The sequence below is a fragment of the Lonchura striata genome, chromosome 6, assembly GCF_050655825.1.
Source record: "Lonchura striata isolate lonStrDom1 chromosome 6, ASM5065582v1, whole genome shotgun sequence".
Classification (NCBI taxonomy): Eukaryota; Metazoa; Chordata; class Aves; order Passeriformes; family Estrildidae; genus Lonchura; species Lonchura striata.
The window spans coordinates 3529821-3546171 of NC_140708.1; the positions used below are offsets into that span (position 1 = coordinate 3529821).

General features: G+C 41.9%; 1 protein-coding gene and 1 long non-coding RNA gene across 14 annotated transcripts in view; one reads left to right on the forward strand and one right to left on the reverse strand.

Moving 5' to 3' along the window:
* Positions 1–3282, forward strand: part of CTNNA3 (catenin alpha 3) — a 426948-nt gene extending 423666 nt beyond the window's left edge. For 7 of the 8 annotated variants that reach the window (XM_085583117.1, XM_085583119.1, XM_085583115.1 and 4 more), the window contains one exon: positions 1239–3282. In XM_085583117.1, the coding sequence (XP_085439243.1) occupies positions 1239–1526 (288 nt within the window). In that variant the 3' untranslated portion in view covers positions 1527–3282. The remainder of the gene's footprint in view (positions 1–1238) is intronic. The other variant, XR_014956237.1, reaches the window with a different exon arrangement.
* LOC116183802 (uncharacterized) overlaps positions 1–16351 on the reverse strand; it is a 55224-nt gene that overhangs the window by 9569 nt on the left and 29304 nt on the right. For all 6 annotated transcript variants that reach the window (XR_014956241.1, XR_014956240.1, XR_014956239.1 and 3 more), the window contains one exon: positions 875–988. This is a non-coding gene — a long non-coding RNA (uncharacterized LOC116183802). The remainder of the gene's footprint in view (positions 1–874; positions 989–16351) is intronic.

A 16351-nucleotide genomic window follows, 5' to 3' on the forward strand; every position in this document is an offset into this window, starting at 1 on the left:
ATCTGGTAGATTTTACACCTTTTCTTGGGGAATTGAGATAATTTCAGTTTGCCATCACATGTATGTGTGCATTCAACCAGATATTTTTTTTTTTTTTTCATTTCTAGTGAGCAACAGTGTGTGTTGTATTAACTGGAAGATTTTTCTGTCAGTTCAGAGGCATTTCCATATTGCAACTAAATCCAGCCTCTTGGCTGAATTTTTTATTTCTGACTTATTTGTATGTATGTTAGACAATCAGAATGAAGACAGCAATAACACACCTCTTTCACCTGATCAGTTTGTTTGATCTGGCAGAGGGAGAAATCCTCAAACCTCTCCTAATAGCTTCATTTGTAAATCTGTGCCTTGTCCAAGGCTCTGGGGTTGGGCTGGATGGCAGAGGACAGGATCACTCTGCCACTAAACCCACAGACAGCCCTTCACAGAACTGGCTTCAGTGCTTTTACATAAATGTTTCAGCAAAGGAGATGTTTAGAAGGTGAAGTGTGAAGGCTCTCCCATTTTGAAAAGTAATCCTTCTATTTCTCCATCCCAGCCCTAGAGAGCTTCCTCAGTGTTCCCATTTCCTGGCCATGAGCAGTGATAGAAGATGCCCTTGCTGTGGCACTGGTATGGCTGTGCTGGATGCTGGGGAAGGTGATGGGCTTTGTTTGTTCTGCATTCTGCCCTTGGCTGGCACTCCCCGAGCAGCTGGAGAGACCACACAGTCACTGGGATTTCTGGGGGTTGTCCCACTTTTAATATCCCATACAAATCTTGGCTGCTAAGAACAGGTTTAGCAGCTCTAACAGAGCCAGACTTGAGTATCCCAGCACTGCTCTTGAGTACCTGTGGGAGCCTGGAATGGGACAGGAGCAGTTGGAGGCCTTACCTAGTGATGAAACAAAGGAAGCAAAGAGCTCACATTTTGACAGCTCTTCAAGTTGGTTTCATTACCCATCAGTAGTAATTGCAATAGAACCCTGAAGACAAGTATTATGAATCCCTGTTAAAGAAAAAAACCAATTAGCATTATCTTCCAAAGCTTGTATATATTCCACCAGCACTAATTTCCATACATCACAATAAATCTGAGCAGCATAGCATGAGCACGGGGATCGAACACATGAAAGGAAAATGTGGGAATTATAGTTTAATCTCTGGTAGTCTTACTTTTTAACTGGTGTTTATTCCTGTGCCTACTGTGGTTAACAGCACACTGACTTCTAGGCTGGTGTTTCTGTTTCCTGTTACAGCTGGACAGTGTCACTTCACTAATTCAGGCTGCCAAAAATTTAATGAATTCTGTGGTGCAGACAGTGAAGATGTCCTATATTGCATCCACAAAGATTATCAAGATTCAGAGTCCTACTGGCCCACGACATCCAGTTGTGATGTGGAGAATGAAGGCTCCAGAAAAGAAGCCCCTGATAAAAAGAGAGAAGCCAGAAGAAATCTATGCTGCTGTCAGAAAAGGTTCTGCAAAGAAGAGAATCCATCCTGTTCAAGTCATGAGTGAATTCAGAGGCAGAGAAATAGTCTGATATTTTGCCACTATGTTTTCCTGTCTTGAATTTCCAATGATATTTCATCTTCCCCCCACTTACTTAATAATTATATATGCCAACGTTTTGCTCTAAATCTGTAAGATAACACTTGCTTAAATTATTTGAAAATGCTGCTGCATTAGTTAGAAGCACACAGTTGAAAATAATACTGATCCTCCTGCAGTGACAAGCTCTGACACAGCTGGGCCCATGCTGCAGCTGGGAGGGAGGAATGTGCCAAGTGCCCAAAGCCAGCCTGCTGTCCCCAGGCCTCAGGAGCTCCTTCAGCAGGGCTGAGAGTGGCCCCACTGCAGTGGATCTGTTTTGTGACACAGGATTTCTGACAGGTGCTGTTGGGCCAGGTCTCTGATGGGCATCGTTGCCCCCAGGTCAGCTGGGCTGCCCAGCTGAGCCTCGAGTCTGAGCCCTAAACCTGGTCCAGACTGCAGCATCCAAAACTTGTCCTTGGCCAAGCCCACACCTTGGAATGTAAGCTTGAAAATGTTTGATGAAAAACCCAAAGTGTTGGAACAACTGGATGGAGTAATGTAGTAAAGCACTGACTCTGCAAGCCAGCAGAGGTGACAGCTCTTTAGAAGCATGAACAGGAATCTGTGTTCTGCTCCCTGCTCTCTTCCATGAGCCCAAATAAATCTGCTGGCTGTTGTATTTGGCAGTTCAGATAAATCAGACATTAACTAGAAAAAAATTTTCCTGATTGCCACACAAGAGAACTTCGAAATAAATAATTATTCTGAGACCAGTGTGTGGCCTTGCATCTTAGGAATGAGAAGACTTTTCCAAAGCAGCTGTAGGGAATTAAGTTAGTTCTGACAGACTTCTTAAATGCAGGACTGTATTGGTGAGTGCTAAATGGCTGCACTCAATGTGTTCAATGAAGGTAAATCCAGCTGGTCCAGAGCTCTGCAATGTACTTAAGAAAAACTAGTTTTTTTTAAATAGTTTTGAATTTGAAATCCACTTGGACTAATTTTTTTAGAAGGATCTAGCTTGTCTTTTTGCCATGTCATGAATTCTTTCCAGGCTACATTTGTTCCACAAGACATCTTTGCTTGGCCATTCCGTAGATCCTTTGGCATGGCCTTCTTCATTTGCTAAGGTGAAAGGGCTCCCTCAAAAGCCAGAGCTACCTGTGTGTCACTGGCTGCCATTATGGGATGGCTCCACATTCTGGGCCACTGCTCCAGGGTCATTTATTACCATTTATTACAAGAATTTGTACGCTAGCACAGCAGTGCCTGACCTGGGCCAGCATGGACAGCAAGAATAACCCTAAACTGTGCCTTTCCTCTTGGGGCTGCTATGTTTGTAAGCTCAGGATGCTGGGGCAGAGGAATTTCTAGGCTGTTGGTTATAAAACCCCATGAAACTACAGTGCTCATGAATTAAAAATCCTACAGATCATTCTTCCACCTTCCCTAACTTTGCAATCAGTTAAATGGAACAAAAGGAGAAGTTTGGAAGAAAATCACCTTTTTCCAACTCCAGTTCCCTCCAGCATGTTTGCAGCAAGATGTCAGTAATGTTTCCTGGCTTTGCTGCTGCTCCCAGGGCTCCAGAGGCAGCAGGTAAGCTAACACAGCCTTGGGAGCTGCTCTGGGGGTGTGACTGTCATGAAACCCTCCTGTCTCCAGGTTACACCTTTGATCCTGGTCACCTTTATGTCAAACATTTGTAACTAATGCCTTGGTACCACATTATGAATAAAACATGTACACCTCTGAGAAGCTGCCATCAGTGTTGTGGGATTTTTTCAGTGTGTCTGAAATTCAAGGCCTGCCAGGTGTGCTAACAAAGCACCAGCTTCTGTTCCTTCCAGTACACTGTGTGTGCTCCATTAGCTGCTCTACAGGAGAGGTTTTCCAGCAGCAGTATCACTAAAGCACATTTTACTGCTTCACTTCATGCTCCTTCCTGCACTGTCAGTCTGTTCCTTCCCTGGCCATGCTCAGTAGCCAGTTTGATCTCAACACAGCAATTTATTACACAGAATCCACTCTCTAAATGAACAAAGAATTTGAAACCCACTGCAGGTTGTTGAGAAGAGCCAAAAGAGCAATAATCAAATCTAGACTAAATTTTTCTTGGGTTAAATTCAATCCCAAGTGAAAAAGTTTATTCCTGGCTAAGGAGTCCTGGAGCTGTAAGAAGCCCAGCTCATCACCCTTCAGCCAGTCTGGGAGGCAGGGAACCACCACTTCCCTGCCACGAGGGAGAATTCCGAGGGAGGATGAACTACTCAGTGTTATTCCAAGCAGCTCCTCATTCTTCTGCAGTCTCCTCATTCCCTGCTAGCCCAGCTTTCAGAGCAGAACCTCTCCCCCAGGTTCTGCTTGCCCCTCACCAGCATGTCCCCTCGCACTGTGCCCCCGGCTGCTCTCAGCCTGGCAGAGCTGCAGCTTTCTCACCTCAGCAGCTCACATTCCTTCATTAGCCTGCCTTGGCCTCTCCCCATTACCACATCCTGGAGCAAAGTGTGATGGATGACTGAAGGCAATTTTATATTAAAAATTGTCACTAGAGCACTAGAGAGTCCTGTTGCTGAAGCCCATTAGTTTGAGAGTTTGCATCATTTCCATGAATCCCAAAGTGGACTTTTTGGGTTTTTTTTGTTTTTTATTTTTAATAAACAGCCAATGTGCTTTTTCTCCCAGCATAACCTGGTACCACTAGGGAAGCTCTGTAGCTTCATCTCTACTAAAGGACACAGCTAAGCAGCCTGACATCAGGCCAGGCATGGTGTTTTAAAAGTATTGCAGTGATTTTTGAAAGGCTTGTGTCCTTTATACTCTTTGAGTCCACAACTGAAGCATTTGAGAAAAGTAGGTTGATACAGAAAGTTCTTTCATGAGCCTTTAACAGTTTTCTTTTTGTTTTAAAAAAAAAGTCTCTATCAGCAGTAAATAATAAAATTCTATGTAAAACTTGCCCCTTGTATATTGCTCCTAGTTGAACTCTGAAGACTTGCCAGTACGTTGGGCTCAGGAAATGAGATAAATAAACCCCTCAGCTGTGGCTGCAGCGAGGGGTGGTGCCTGTTCCTGCCTCACAGCTCCATCCCAACAGCCTGGAAAAGCAACACTCGCCTCCCCCTCTCTGCCAGCAGCTCTGGGACCCTCCCCAGCCCTCACATCCCACATCCCAAACACCCAGGGAGCTCTGCCAGGCTGCACCAGGTGATGAGCCCCCTAATGCCCCTGGGGGCTGGAAAAGTGGCAACAGATCAAAAGCACTCATCTGATACTGTCCAGAGGGGCAATTTAGCATATGAGTAATTAAATAATAATTAAGGATCAAGCAGGTCACACTCTCTCTCCCCAGGGTGATCAGTGGGCTTGGTTTTTGCACAAGTACTTCTTAAAGGAAAGAAAATGCACCAGCAGTGTTAATTAAGAAGCCATGGATTTTGTGCTGTGCACTGGAAGTGGTGTTCGGCACTGAAAAGTCCCACCTTTCAAATAATAAACCACAACTCACTGGAAACTTCCTTGGCATAAAGAAAAAATCCATCCAAAGCAGAAATGGCAAACAAACCATGAAAATACTTTAAAGCCCCTGATGCCTCTCATCAACAGGAGGAATGTGCTGCTATGGTCCAAGGAACTGGAAGCTGAGGAACTAATTTCTGGCTCCAGCCTAAAAGCAATAGTTAAGATGAAAGTTTGCACTGCAAGAGGTGGATCTAAGAGTTTTAAGGAGCTTTTTTTCAGGATAGGAAATTTTCACATTATACTTCCTGACAGTGGAAATGACTGTGTTAAGGCAGGCTGGAGACCACAGAGATGTCCTGTGCAGGATGATGTTTCCTCTCAACCCTCAAATCTTTTATCAGCCTGGTCACTTGAGAGCCATTGGCTTTTCTGCTGCAGTTTTGTTTCCTTCATAGAAGGCAGCACATGACTCGAGGTGCCAATACCCCACAGCTCTGGCTCTGTGGGTCGGGCACTGCTCTTTCCAGGGGGTGAAGGGTTAAAGGAGCTGGTGCTCTCTGCTCCAGCAAGCCTCTGTGGCCTTGGCTGCTCCCAGAGCTCACTCACATGGGAACAGGATAGGATACTGCTCCCACACTTTGTACCATTCTCAACCAGCCAGCATGGCTGAGAGAATGGGAGAAACCTTATTGGTGGGTTTGTAGCTTCTCTGGTGGAGGAAGAGTCATTTAAAGCAATGATTTCTCCAGGAAAGCAGAATCTCCCTGGAGTAAAGGCTTTCCAAAGAGGACAAAACAGCAAAAGGCTCTTTTCTGCCCTCCACTCCCTCTACAAACCCAGTCTAGTCCTCTCAGGCATCACTGTAGGCTGGGGCTTTGCAGCTTGCTGGGGGTGTGGTCCTTGGGACCTCAAATGAAAATAAGTAAACAGCCAGTGCAACTTGCTGTCAGGAAGGGTTGCATTGGTTTCTCTAAGAGAACATCTGAATGCATATTGCACAATTTATATTTAGCTCATCTGCACTTAGGAGCAAGTTGAGGACAGAAAAGAGAGGACTAGAGCTCTGCTAGTTAATGTCCTGGGTACAAATTCAGAGGGGAAATGTAGTTTAGATATGGGGAAGGAATCCTTTACTGTGTGGGTGGGTGGTGAGGCCCTGGCACAGGTTGCCCCGGGAGACTGTGATGCCCCTGGATCCCTGGAAGTGTCCAAGGCCAGGCTGGATGGGGCTTGGAGCAGCCTGGGATAGTGGCAAGTGTTGGACAAGATGATCTTCAAGGTCCACTCCAGCCTCTCAACATTCTGTGTTTCTGTGTGGATTCTACAGATGCCACAGACTTCATACACAAATAGTAAACACAGAGAGGCAGACCCCAAGCATGCACTGCAAACCATCAGCCCTTAAGGTGGCCACCTTCATGGCTGGGGTATCTTTGCACTTGGCTGACATTGAAATAACCCTCACTTATTTATCTATTGATATAATTACATAATTTACCTATCATGTATTTTATATCTATTACAACATGCATTAGGAGTGACTATTATAACACATTCATAAATGCAAATAACCTAAACCAATGCAATTATTTTTAATATAATTTAATATAAAGATATATTTATAGTTAAATGTATTTATATAATTACAAAATATTTAGTTACTGATAAACTGAAGTTGTTAGAATTCATAGCAAGTACACAGAAGTGCATGGATGTTTCACTTTATAAAGGTGCAGCATCTCAGACACACAGCCTCAATTTTCTGCTTTTGAATTACTCTGACAGGGAAAAAAATGGCTGTATCTTATGGCAAAAGTATAGCAACTGCATCTAGTCAGTCAGAAAGCAAACTGGAACTTAAGCCCCCAACAGTTAAATATAAGCAGAGAATAATTATGACTGAAAACTTTGGAAGTGTTTGAATAGGATATTCGTACCTATTATGCTGTAAAAAGAAAGGGAAATGAGACAACTTTTTGGCTCAGGATGAGCTCTATTATCACTGAAATAATTTCTGTCTAGCTGCAAGCATTACACAAGCCAATATAATTTCAAGACAAGTAGTTGTTATGTTAACAAGGATGACTAAGATGCTTCACTTCCCACAGCATCCTATCCTTCACCTACTCCTCCTTATTTTCCCCCTTGGAAGAACCTCTTGTTCTCGGGGTTCTGGAATGAATACAGAGTATACAAATGTACTAACATTTCAGCAGCTGTATCCATCCTGGAGATTCCATCTGAAACTGTTACTGTGAATTAAACTCATAATCTTGGTTAAAAATAAACAGTATAGACAACCCTATCACTGGAATGAAATTCATGACTCAAGCTTGCCAAACTATTCTGTTCACTCCTCTTGTCCCAGGCCTTCTCTATTTGATTTTAATTTTTTAGCTTTTATGTAATACACTACCTGCACTAGATATTCCCAGATATAGATCTCACGATAAAATGGGTTTAGCCTGTGATCAAAACAGAAGTTTGGTTTTTTTTGAAAACCACTCACAAGCCAAACTCTGTTATAATTCCCTGGAGCTGAGTATCTAATGGAGGCAAAACTTTAAGGTGCCAGTCTCCTCCACCCCTGTCCCAGTACCTCTACCAATTCCAGCTGCTGTGGAACCTGGTCACAGCTCCACCTTCCCCCTGCCCAGCTCACAGCAGTCTCCTTGGGCTTCCCAGCTGTGTCCACACCCTCTTGGCACCTTCACCTGGTGTGTGGAGCCTGTGAGCTGGCAGAACACTGTGTGTGGGTGCCAGTGGCCACCCCAGCTCTCCTCTGTGCTGCTGCTGGGAATGCTGCTGCAGGAGAGAATGTGTGCCCCTTTCTGAGCACAGGGAAAAGGAGGAGAAATGGAAAAGTGGCATTTACAAAACATGGAAAACTTCTGGTTTGTAATTCCATCATTATTAAGGCTGCATTTCCCAAGGGGCCAGAAGTGCTGCTTTCCTCCAGAAATGCCTCTGGGAGCGTTTCTTTGTATGGAGTTCCTCCAATGTGTGCCCACCTCCTACTCAGTGCTTTGAGGCCACCAGCTCATTTTCAGCATGCAGTAAGGATTTTGAAAGCCACCAACCACCTTCCTAAGGAAGGTCACTTTTCACTGTCACCTGAGTGCTCTTTAAGAGAGTCAAGGAACATTTTGCTTGTCACTGAGGAAAAAGGCTAGGACTGACACATGCTCAAGCACTGGATAACAAACACTTTCATGGGCAAACGTGCTGGAAGCAGATGAGCTGGAACAGCACTCTGATCACTTTGCAATGTTTTTAATATTTCTTTTATTTATACATGTCCAACGTTTACTTGAATTCCATCCTTGCTTCTTGAGTGAAAGTTTTCCTTTGTCCTGTGAAATGAATATGATCCCAACCTGCTCATGCCCTCCTGCTTGTCTAACCTAAGGGACGCAGACAGAGATAAACTCCCCATATTTCTTCAACATACCTCTTTTTCCCTTCTAGACAGATTTTTCCTGTAGTTAGTTTTCCTTAAATGAATGAAAGATCCACTGACCAGCTTCAGCCTAATTGTCATCATTCCCACACTGCCTCCCTGGCAGTAAGACTCCAACCTTTTTTACTCAAATGCCAAGCTGTTTTGGCAAGCTGTGTTAATTGCTCACTGTAATGCCTAAAGATTGTGATACCCTAAAGGGAGGATAAAACAAGGATTAGTAGTAAAATGCTAAAGAATTAAAGTAGCACATACAGAAGAGCTTACAAAGCACTCAAAGCCTTAGACTGCAAAGGAGGCAGGCTCCACCTATGAACTCAACAACCTTAACTGCAGTGGCCAAAGGCTTCTCCCCCCAGTCTGTGCTTTGGCAACAGCAATAGTATGTCCTTGTTTAGAATAAGGTTATATTTTCAAAATTCCCATCCGTAAACTTGTGTGCTCTGAGAACAGATGGCAAACCATGTGTCATAAAAGAAAACAAAACTTTTAGACAGAGATTAAAAAACAAGATTTCTCCTTTAAAACCAGGAATCATTCACTAGACTCCTGAAGCCACTGCATTGCAATCTCTTTTTACAGGGGCCTCAAGGAAACCAGCTCTCTCCTGTGAGCTACAGTAACAAAGGGGACAATCAGAAGTATTTTAAAGACCTCAGCCACCTCTCTGTGGCTTACTATTTCTGTACTGCTGTCTCTGAGTTTTGGAGACACTGCTTTCAATACTCTGATCTCTGAAGTTTAGCTCTCCCCAGAAGCACAGCAACCATCAGATTTATACTTGTATTTTAGTTCAGAATCTCTGAGAGAGCCATTTTATTTTTCTCTTAGCCGGGTAGGTAAGGATGCAACAGATCAGCAACATGGCAGGGAAGTTCTGAGGAGCAGTGCCTGCTGCTCTCCATGCAAAGGGCTCTGGGATGCAGGCAGTCCTGCCAGGATGCCCCGTGCCAGAAGGGCACTGGGAGGGCCTGGGCTGGGCATGCAGAGGCAGCCCCATCCATGCAGCCCCATCCTTGCAGCTCCCATCCTTGCAGCTCCCATCCTTGCAGCCCCCATCCTTGCAGCCCCCATCCTTGCAGCTCCCAGCCCTGCCCCAGGCTGCTCCCAGCAGCAGGAGGCACCGGGGCTCTATTCCAGCCTTTGGAGCAGCACATCTGGCATCAGCTCCACCAACAGAGCCCGTGCCTGTGCATGGCACAGCCCTGGGCACGGCACTGCAGGAGGGCAGCATAACAAACACCAGGACTGCTGTTAAATACACAGCAACAAAACGCTGGCAGCAGCTCTGTGAACTCCTGCTAACGTGCACATTGCTGTGTTTTGGGGATGATGAATTAGTTCAGCATGAATTCATAAGTACAGACCAGATTTACTTATTTGGATAAATCTTTTGTGCACAAGACTGTATCTGGACTGATAAAATGAACTTCTGTAATTTTGTTATATCTGATTGAAAAAAACCCAGCAAAATTTTAAGACTTAGATAAATTAATTATCTAATCCGGTTAAATTTTCTTCTTTCAATGATTTCCTATATTGAGAGAGTGGATTTTTATAATAGAATTGGATGTAATGAAGTTTGTAAAATGAGAAATTGAAATTATTTGAAAACATTGATTTTTCCTCTACAGATGGATTTTCTCCTGATATTTCTTTTGCTTTTTCCACTGTCTTTGCAGGATCACTAAATACCACATTCAGAAGGCACCTGGCACCTCCAAAGCATAATAAATTAATTTTTGTCCTAACACTGCAGCACAGTAGCAAAACCACTGCTTTTATTCACCCTATTGTGTTTCATACTGTTAGAGGAGGGAGACTGGACATGAATGGAGTGAATGAGTCTGTCCATGTGTTCTGGCCACATCCATTTATTTTCCCATTAATTCAACTGTACAAAGAATAACTCCATATATGGTACATTTTATTATTAAGATATAGTATGACTTTATGTTTTTAATAAGCACACATTTTAACTGTGTTTTATTCCATACCAAAATTTTGTGCTAAAGCTTATTTGTTGTCCAGAGAATGAGGTACGATTTCTCTCAGCTTTTTAATGTATGGTCTTGGGAAAGTCACTTGGCCTGAGACTTATATTTAAAGCAACACAAGTGATGTAATTTAAGAAACGTATGTCATTCACTTCTGTAAAGCCATTCAAAATTGATGTAAAGGCTAAGACAAAATTGATTTTGCCACTGCAACCAGTTTTTCTTTTACTCCCCATATCAGCACGTTGAAAGGCAAGTTTCATTCTTTCTGCCTTTATACAGGAAGCTGTTTTACTCTCCATAGTTCCTTGTGAGAGTTTGCATTCACCCGACCATTGCTGGGATGACTTAAATGTTCCCTGCTATCACAAAGTATATTTTATCATCCCCATGCTCATTTCTCTGACTCTCCCATAACAAAGTTTATTTGGTACCCTGTTTCACAAGCACACAAACAACAGAAGAGGAGAAAGCCACAGAGAACTTATTTCAGCTGAAGAACAGCAACATATAAACCAAAACCCTCAGATGAAATCCCTGATAAGATGAGACAAAGGCACAAAGAATGACTAACGAGCTTAATGCAATGTAGCAGGGCTGCACACTGATGGCTGGAGAACAAGGGAAATGCTCTTACAGTTAGCAAGTTCTAAGCAAGACAGGAGAGTAGACTGCAATAAAAAAATTAAACTTTGGCCTGTTTCAGAGAGGGGAAGAGAGAGCAGAAGGAGATGGCAGGAAGTCAAAGCATTTAGTGTTTAGAAAGACATTAAAATTTCTTCAGTATTTAACAAGTAAATGTCATATTTATTAAAGATACCCTACAATCAACACTCCAGTTAGTTACTTTTACTTCCTTTAGACAAGAAAGGCCACTGACTGTGCCACCTCTTGAAAAATAAACTAGGACACAATGCTTTGGAGTTAATTTTACAAGTAAACTGTGCCTTTCATGTGACACATACTACATCTGGCAGCCCACATTCCCAGTCCAAGGCACTAGTCTGTACCTGTTATTCCAACCTAAATTACAGGAGAAGGTGAATAACATTCAGCAGGAGAGATAAATTACATTACTCTGCAGGTTGACAGTACAGCTATAGGAAGTACCTCAGGAAAAACTACTATGCTTCAACATCACTGTGCATTGACCCAGTATTTTACCCTGTTCTAATAAATGCTCCTGATCTGCCCATAGACATTCAGAACCTAGAGAAACACCAACAACAACACTCACACAGTGTTAAGCTGATCATCCAGAGCAGCAAAATCTGAAAAATCCATTGTCAGGGCTGTGAAGATGAAGTCTTTCCACTGAGGGGGAATTCCAGTGCAAGGGGCTGGGTGCTTCTGCCAGAGAGTATAAATTAACCTTCTACCTTGGAAAGCTCCTGGCACTCCCAGAGCAATTGAAAGGTATCTTGCTATGAATAAGAACCTGCAGCTGACAGAGGTTCTGCTAGAAAATCGTGTTCTGCTGTCCTAGGTGCTTGGACACTCTATTTTCACATTTGCTGCTCCTGGTATTCAGGACAGTCTAGCGTGAATATGAGACACACACTAGCTTCTTCACAATAAAGAAGAAAAAACTTAATTTTCTGCTTCAGAAAACAGAATTGCTGGTTCAGAAGGCCAGATAATACCAGTCTTCTCTATGGAGGGAAACACTGAAACAGAATCTTGTAAAGGAAAGCTCTCATATGCCAGCGGTCCTTAACAAGCTGAATTTGGGTGGTACATATGACAGAAGGTAGAGAACGTACTGAAGGCAGATTTATAATTCTACAGAAAGACTCACTTTTTTTCAGAAATATTTCTGTATTTATTTATTGTGTCCTGCATTGATACAGTACTTGCAGCTGAGAACTATTCCTCAGAAGTTTATGACTGACTATAAGAAATATTTAACAAGGCAATTTTCATGGTGAAGCTATGGTTAAAAAAGCAGACTATTGCAATGTTTTGAATTATCCCTAAACAAAAATAAAATTTTCTTGCACTATTTTACACACTGGAAGTGCAAGACAATTAACTCCGAACTGTCTTTATTAGCACAGAATTTTAATGAGAAATCTAATGTAAACAAATAATCTACACAAGTATAGGAACCAACACTACAAATTCTGTTCATGCAAATCTAAAAAAAAACCTCCAAAAATCTTTATCTCAATGTGAACTAGAAAAGATGGGTATGAAGCACACCAGACTGATTTTACCCAGCTTCCAGCCAAGACCTGCCCATGGGTACCACTGTAATACCAGGGGCTTTCCCAGCCTCAAGACTTTCCTTCAAAGACTGCTCCAGAATACAGGATACAGCTTTCTGCTTGATCTGCACTGACAACCACACTAGTCTCTTTTCTCAAAGCTGTCCCATAGTGAGTCAAATCAAACAAACCAACTAAACACCATGACAGGGGCATGACTTTTAACTTTTATATCTATGGAATGTGCTCTTATTAAAATTCTCTTTCTCTGTGAGCCTGTAAATATATACATTTTACTGTGGAAAGTGGAGCAGCTTCCACAGATAAGTATATTAGATGGGAGGCTCAGACAATGAATGCAGAGGTTGCATGGATTGTAAAACAGTGATATTTGCAAAGCTTATGAAGGGACTATACTTAGGAGACTTGCATAACAAAAAAGACGTGCTATTCCAGAACTACCTAACTACAGACAGCCTTTACCTACCCTCTACTAAAACCCATGTCCTACACCCAATATTTTTATGTTATTTATTGAATAAAGACTGAATATAGAAATAGCAGCACAAGCAGAGTTTGGCAAAATCAAAGGTAATCTTCAGATTTCAGAAGGTTACACTCAAGTGTCCCGACACCCATTGGGAACATAATCCTGATCTGGCCTTGCATGCTCCCTGTGGATGAGTGTCCTTGTGGATTTGAGTTGCCTTGTTGACTGCTCACTCATCAGCATCTCTTCAGAAACAGTCCAGAGAAAACAAGATTTTTTTTTCTTTAATATCTTCCTGAACCCTTTAAGTTTAATTTAAAGAAACACAGCAGGTCAAATAACAATGTTTCAACCTCACCTCTTTTACTGGGATCTTATTTTAAAATAGGAAATAGAATTAATTTGCTTCTGGTTACACACTTCCATGACTGGAGCTCCTTATATATACAGTACTTATTTCCTTTATAAAGCAAGTCTTAGCAGAGGCATTTTTCCCCCAGTATTCACAGCACTACTGATGTTCTATTGTGACCTTACATAATTACAAATTGGAATGGCCAGCTATTCAGCTACATCAAACTGAGAAAGATTTCTGTGTTCCTTAGAAATGAAAGCAGATACTCAAGACAGTGCTTAATTTTTACTCAGTCTGTAGTTAAGAACAAACTTTCATAACCATAAGTGTAACTGAAATTTTTTCTAAGGTGATAAAGCAGCTCAGAAATCAGAGCCTCTTACTCTATGTTCAGATCAGCTAATTGGGAAAATTTCCTTTTTAAATGTTTAAACCTAAAGAAATCTAAAAGCCAAATTACTTTGGAAAGCTTGTAGTGCTTATAGAACAGATTAATACACCTCAGAACGAACACATTAGCAATGAAGTCACAGAATGCTTGCATTGGGTTTTCCTGCAACATTTCATGGTATATTAAATAACTGGTAGCACAGAGCATAGCAGAAATGCATTTGCAGAAATCCAGGAATAATGCACATAATTACATGTGCATTTTAAAAGTTCAATGGATTATGGAAATGCACGAAATGCAGCACATTCAATGCACCTCAAATACAGGAAATAAAAATAGAAATCAAAGGCATGAGGTGAAAAGTATGACTCATAAACCCCTAAGAGCAGCCTGTATGGTTTGAGTCCTCATAAAACTTAGAGTTAGAAAAGGGAAACCTTGGGAACAAAACAAACAAAAACTCCTAACACAACCCCCCTCACTCCCTGGCAAACCACAAGGCACTCAAGAGCTGGACTGCACATAACAATGGAGGGAGGCTCTGCAGGGAATGGCTGGGCAGCTGCCAGGAAGGCAGGAACACAGAGTAAGGCATGGAGCTGCAGGGAAAAGAGTGAAAAGGAGCTGCAGGAAAAAAGATTAGGCATTAGAAAGAAGACAGACTGACTTCTGCATCATTGATTAAAGACCTAAATATGAACATGAGTAACAGAGGATGAATATGAGTGATGTGATTCAGGAAAAGAATTCAATTTATTCTCAAGCCATTAGGGAAAGCACCACTTTCAAAGAAAGAATTGAAAAGGTAAAATAAAACACTACTATCTGGGATGAGAAGGCACAATTACTCAAGTGCTAACCTGAGCAGATTGTCCATCTCAAATTTCAGCCTGTAGGCTCTAGTACATAAAGAATACTCCTGTACTGGAACAGCATCTCCCTACAGTACCTGACTGCTTCCTTCTCCTCTGCCCCAAGGAATGAAACCCGTCAGGGCTGGAGCAGAGAGCATCAGTAAATGGCAGGTGCTGACAGGCCTCCTTAGCTCCTACCCTTCCTTCCCTGCCCTGCTGGAAGCTCTTTCCTCTTTTCTGGCAGCTCCCAGGGAAGGTGAGGGTCCTTTTGGGCTCCGGACACAGCAACAAGGCACTGCAGCAGAACAGTTCAGCTGAAAGGCAGCTTCCCAAACAACATTGACAGTAATTGGTAGAGGTAATTTTGGAGAAATGTTCTCTGTACTATGGTGATCTTTCAGCTGGCAATAAAGATCTCACCTGTAGCCACCTTTGCTTTAAATGCTTCTATGGTTTTGCTATTTAGTGTCCAGCCTGAATTTAATAAAACTACAGAATTTAATCTGAATTTTAAACCCCCACATGCAGACACAGTGTTAGCTGTTACTCTGGCATCCCAACAAAGGGTTGTAAATAATCATTTTTCTAGTATGAAACATGTTGCATAATGGCTCAGAAATCAAGTTTCATTAACACTGGTATTAACTATTGAAAAACGGCAGAAATACCATTAGAAAATGAAGCATCATTTAATTTAAAGGCTCCATTTGTATTTTTTTCCATCAAAATTAATGCATAGGAAATGGGCATACCAAACTTCAGAAATAATACTTCTTGTTGGTGAGGAAGAGAGTGAAAATGAATTTTCCACTGAATAAAATTCAAATTACATTTATTTTGTTACATATAATTTTAGAAGCAGAAATAAACACTTGACTCACTAGTTTTCAATATAAATGTCGGCACTTCTGAAAGAAATTTCAGTTGTTTTCAAGATTAAATTAGATATCTAACTCTGATATCTCTATTTGAAAACCTCTACTTACATTTAATATAGCATGATACAATAGTTAGGAAAATATTTTGCTGTAACCTTGCCAAGTGACAGGTCCAAAATGAACAAAGTGAAGGGTTCTTTCTTCAGCATATAATGTTGGAATTCACTGCCTCAAATTGTAGTGGTAACAAAAAATGTAAGTGGGTTAAAAAGGAGAAGTTCTAATGAAGAATTGATTGTCTCACAGATTAAAGGACTGCATGTGCAAATCCCTCATTCAGAACTAACTTCTTTCTGGGATATCTTCCCACTTTCCAGCAAAGAATCCCATTACATGTGTCCTGCTCCTACACAACTTCCCTCTGAATTTGTTGCTGCAAGTTTCACATGCAGTGAGCCAGATAACCCTCTCTGAAGTCAGAGCTAAATGTGGACATTTTCAGGATTATGCACCAATGTCCAGCAACTACAGTCAGACTAAGTTGTGCTGGGAGAAGGCAAAACCACTGAGAATTGTATCCCCCCAAATCTTCTGACCCTCAAGAACAATATCTCATGCTCTTGTTATAAATGAGAATTTATTCAGCCGGATTAAAAATAAAAATAATTGTATTACTGGTCAAATTCTATCTAGCCAGCCATGAAAAAAGACAGTGCCGAGCCCGGGGTCGGCCCTGGG